Source organism: Rutilus rutilus (genome assembly GCF_951802725.1).
Source record: "Rutilus rutilus genome assembly, chromosome: 20".
In the NCBI taxonomy this organism is placed as follows: Eukaryota; Metazoa; Chordata; class Actinopteri; order Cypriniformes; family Leuciscidae; genus Rutilus; species Rutilus rutilus.
This window is the reverse complement of record NC_140225.1, coordinates 817,501-822,500: the sequence shown is the minus strand read 5'-3', so window position 1 is coordinate 822,500 and position 5,000 is coordinate 817,501. Positions and strand designations below refer to the sequence as shown.

Sequence of the window (5,000 nt, the reverse complement as noted above, 5' to 3'; positions counted from 1 at the left end):
GAATACACCCTATAAAAACAAAATAAACTCTTATTTACATTAAGATCAAAGTGCATTTTTATAACTGAAGCCTGAAGGCATTAATCCAGCAGATGATGCGTTTATTAGACGTCGGCCTCAGCTGAACCAGACTGGACCGGACCGGACCGGATGGATGGAGTAATGATGCGGAAAATAAAGCTTTGCATCACGGGAAAATTTTTTACATTTTTGTAAATGTTTACATTTTAAAATATATTACAATAGAAAAGATATTTTAAATGTTTCACTATATCACACATAAAGAAAATACTAAAAAACTTCTGTTTGCATTCAAATTCAACTTCACAAACTCCTGTCGCAGAAAGGGATTATGGGTAACAGTAGACACAAATAATCAGAGCATCTGAGAGCCAGGATAATAATAAAGTTATCGCGCTTCTGACAGGATGATTATATTTATCAGAGTATCTCCTCATTCCCTGATCGTCCAGGTCACGCTCTCACTCATTATATGTTTGGTCTAAAACGCTAAAACTGTTCTCGTGTTTCACTGCAGGACAGCAGATGAGAGTGAACTCTGTCATCTGTGCAGGACTGTCTGTGATATGAAGAGTGTGTGAACTTACATATTTTAGCAACCGTGTGAAAGTGAATATAACAGGACAACACCGCTATAAACATCAATATCTATGGGTTCAATATGCGTCACATGACTAAACTTACATCATCGCTTTTAAATACCTCAGTGTTCCCAGTCCACACTACACCGAGAAACCAGCGCTTTCAAATTTATCCAGTTTGAAGAGCGTTTTCAAAAAGATTAGTGTTCATTAATAAAAACACGTCTCAGTGTCGACGGAAGACAAAGCGGAGAGAACGAAAGCTCATTAGTGTGGACTATACCTCAGAGTCTGTTCTCTTCACTGAGCGCATGTCTGAGGCTTGAATCCGCTGGTGTTTCGATGATTTTTTGTGGATTTATGATCAACATCATCAATTAACTACAAACAAACTATACTGCCAAATATTAATTTGGCATTTCAAACTCAACAAATGTTTTGTTTGTAAAGTGTGTTTGAGCATCTTTCTTTACAATGAATGGATCTGGCTGTGATATTTTGCAATAAAACACAATGACATTCAGACATATTACACTACCGTTCAAAAGTTTGGGGGTCGGGAACATTTTTAATATGTTTTTGAAAGAAGTCTCTTATGCTTAACCAAGACTGCATTTATTTGATCAAGAATGGCATGATGGGTGGTTGCCAGGGTGTTGCTATGTGGTTGCCAGGGTATGCTGGGTGGTTGCCAGGGTATGCTGGGTGGTTGCCAGGGTGTTGCTATGTGGTTGCCAGGGTATGCTGGGTGGTTGCAAGGGTGTTGCTATGTGGTTGCCAGGGTATGCTGGGTGGTTGCCAGGGTGTTGCTATGTGGTTGCCAGGGTATGCTGGGTGATTGCAAGGGTGTTGCTATGTGGTTGCCAGGGTATGCTGGGTGGTTGCAAGGGTGTTGCTATGTGGTTGCTAGGGTATGCTGAGTGGTTGCCAGGGTGTTGCTATGTGGTTGCCAGGGTATGCTGGGTGGTTGCCAGGGTGTTGCTATGTGGTTGCCAGGGTATGCTGGGTGGTTGCCAGGGTCTTGCTATATGGTTACCAGGGTATGCTGGGTGGTTGCAAGGGTGTTGCTATGTGGTTGCAAGGGTGTTGCTATGTGTTAGCCAGGGTATGCTGGGTGGTTGCAAGGGTGTTGCTATGTGGTTGCCAGGGTATGCTGGGTGGTTGCAAGGGTGTTGCTGGGTGGTTACCAGGGTATGCCGGGTGGTTGCCAGGGTATGCTGGGTGGTTGCAAGGCTGTTGCTATGTGGTTGCTAGGGTGTTGCTATGTGGTTGCAAGGGTGTTGCTATGTGGTTGCTAGGGTATGCTGGGTGGTTGCAAGGGTGTTGCTATGTAGTTGCTAGGGTATGCTGGGTGGTTGCAAGGGTGTTGCTATGTGGTTGCCACAGTTGGGGACATTTAATTTAATATTCAACAATATTATTGATCTCCTGCATTGACACCATTACATGAGAACTGAACTGAGCTGGACGATGACATCACAATTTTCTCCAGAGCGGCTATATATATATATATATATATATATATATAAACTAAATTAAACTTTATTTCTTTTATTTTAAACAAAAATGAACCATCACTGAACTTACTTAAGCTGGACTGATTCTATTTTCTTCTGGAAACAAACTTTGTTGAATTATTTTCCTGTTATCTCCATAAAGCTGCTTTGAAACACTGTGTTGTAGAAAGCGCTATATAAATAAAGGGGACTTGACTTGGCTCGTTGCTAGGTGGTTGCCAGGATATGAAAATAATAACAAAAGCATATTAGTGTGGACAAGGCCTTGAGGCGAATGTTTTAGACGAACCACACAAGATGAAACCCGTCCTGCATCATTAGATCGCGAACAGCAATTCAACGAGCACCTCCTTCCTGTCACACACAGGACCTGAGTGAGAACAATGAGCCTCGTCACACACACAGGACCTGAGTGAGAACAATGAGCGTGTCGCACACAGCGCTGGTTTACGGCCCGCAGATATACGGCTCATTAGGGCCCTCAGGAGCCCAGCTGTGTTTGCGGATCGGCCCTCGTGAGCTTTGTTATGTGAGGAGGCTTTTCACACACACTCACACACACTCACACTCATTGTGTGCTAATGACGCCTTTTAAAACACCCTTCAGCGGGAGATACGCAACACACACTCTTTACACACACTGAAGGGCTCTCCTCACCAGGAAGACAGTGATATTAAAACACCAAATTCATCAAGAATACTTCAATCAGAAGAAGCGCAGTTTCCTGTTAAGAGTTTGTGACCATTATAAAGAAAACAATTAACCATTTTGCTCGTTGCGTTCATATTCTGGCTCATCTGCTCGCCTGTATATAATATGCATCATCAATAAGCTGAATTCGAACTTTTAATATCACTGTATTAGTACATTAAGGTGTTTTTCACATTTATGTCCTGCTGTTTTTAGTGCATAATGTCAAAAATCAGCACAATATCAAATATATATATATATACACACACACATAGCCATTCAAAATTTTGGGATAGGTCAAATGTTTATGTTTTCAAAATAAGTCTCTTCTGCTAACCCAGGATGTATTTAATTAAAAATAGGAAAAAAACAGCAATATTGTGAAATTATATTACAATTAAAAATAACTGTTTTCTATGTGAATATATAGGCAAGGCAAGGCAAGGCAAGGTTATTTATATAGCACATTTCATACACAATGGCAATTCAAAGTGCTTTACATAGAAGAAATTAAAATAATAAAAAGAAATAAGAATAATTAAAAAAATGTTTTATAAAAGTGTAATTTATTCCTGTGATCAAAGCTGAATTTTCAGCATCATTACTCCAGTCTTCAGTGTCACATGATCCTTCAGAAATCACTCTAATATGATGATTTGATGCTCAAGAAACATTTATGATTATTATCAGTGTATAAAAATGCTGTTTTACATTCTTAAAATATTTCACTGTTTTTACTGTATTTTTGATCAAATAAATGCAGCCTTGGTGAGCAGAAGAGACCGTGTGTGTGTGTGTGTGTGTGTGTGTGTGTGTGTGTGTGTGTATGTGTATATTCACAGTTTTAAATTGTAATAATTTCAAAAGGTTTGATTTTTTGCTAACGAATGCATTATAATAAAACACAAGAGCTCAAATCACATGTAAGTGCAGAAAAACTTTCCAGTTTGCATTCAAATTCAGCTTGACATTTCATTTTCATTCATACAGTGTTGTAAATCTTTAGATGTGTGTGTGGAACACGAGATGCACAACACACACTACAGTCAAGTCTAGTCACCTTCATTTATAAAACACTTTCTACAACACAGCTTCTCTGTTTCAAAGCATTGCCGGCATGTTCAGTTATTTCATGTCAAACTATCGTGACTTCTGTCAGTCTGAGCAAATGGCAGATGATGTTCAAAACACTTTCTGTTGATGTTAAACCTGGACGTAGATGGACAATTCGAGCACAATGCATTGTGGGACACATTATCATTTATCTTAGGGAACTCAAGTGGTGTTCATTTGAGCAAACGCAGTAGGTCACAGAAGTATTATAGGCAGTATACTTCAGAAATAATACGAGCTGCGTGAGAGTGAGACACAGCTCTGTCACATGACTTACACAGGAAGTTACTCTCTTCTGAAGCTAAACGTTGTGCAGTGTTTCACTTTTTAACAAATGTAGTACTTTAAAAACATGTGATAGAATGCTACTGTGAGCAGGGCTGGAGTGTGTGTGTGTGTGTGTGTGTGTGTGTTTGACTGACCTCAATGACCTGCTTGGAGTCCAACCTGAAGTTAAAGTCCCCGAAGATGAAATACGGCAGTCGCTCGAACCTCTGATCCGTGATCCTGCAGAGACACACACACACACACACACACACACACACACACACACACACACACACACACACACACGAGTCAGACATGATCTGTGCAGCAGCCCCACCTAGTGGACGAGTGTGTGTGAGTGACAGATGATTGACAGCTGATCAGCAGTGATGTCACACTCTTACTGAACGTGTGTGTGTGAGTGTGTGTGTTCAGTTCACTCTCAGCACGATTCATGAAGTGCCGAACTCAAGAGGTCTCAGAAACGCCTCTTTCCGCTTAAAAACGCACCTTAAACGAGGGATAATTAACTCCCCACAGCAAATAATTTACTTGAGAGAGTGATGAAGAATTGGAGCAGGAGTGTGTGTGTGTGCGTGTGTGTGTGTGTGTGTGTGCATGTGTGTGTGGATTAATGGAAAGAGGATGCTAGGCCGGCTAATCGCCGGGATAAATCTCAGCTCACTCCCAACACCTAATAACAATGTATTTATGGCCCCGTAAAAGAGAAGGCTCTCCGCGCTCATAAAACACACACTTTTACATCTCTGAAGCGGCACTGGCACTCCAGCTCACGGCCTCAGACTGGGC

The 5,000-nt window shown here is 41.0% G+C and overlaps 1 protein-coding gene across 1 annotated transcript in view; it reads right to left on the bottom strand.

The window, feature by feature from the left end:
• The window catches only part of inpp5a (inositol polyphosphate-5-phosphatase A), a 170,654-nt gene that overhangs the window by 46,734 nt on the left and 118,920 nt on the right, over window positions 1–5,000 (bottom strand). Inside the window, 1 exon segment of the mRNA XM_084392318.1 lies at window positions 4,346–4,430. Within this exon segment, the coding sequence (XP_084248444.1) occupies window positions 4,346–4,430 (85 nt within the window).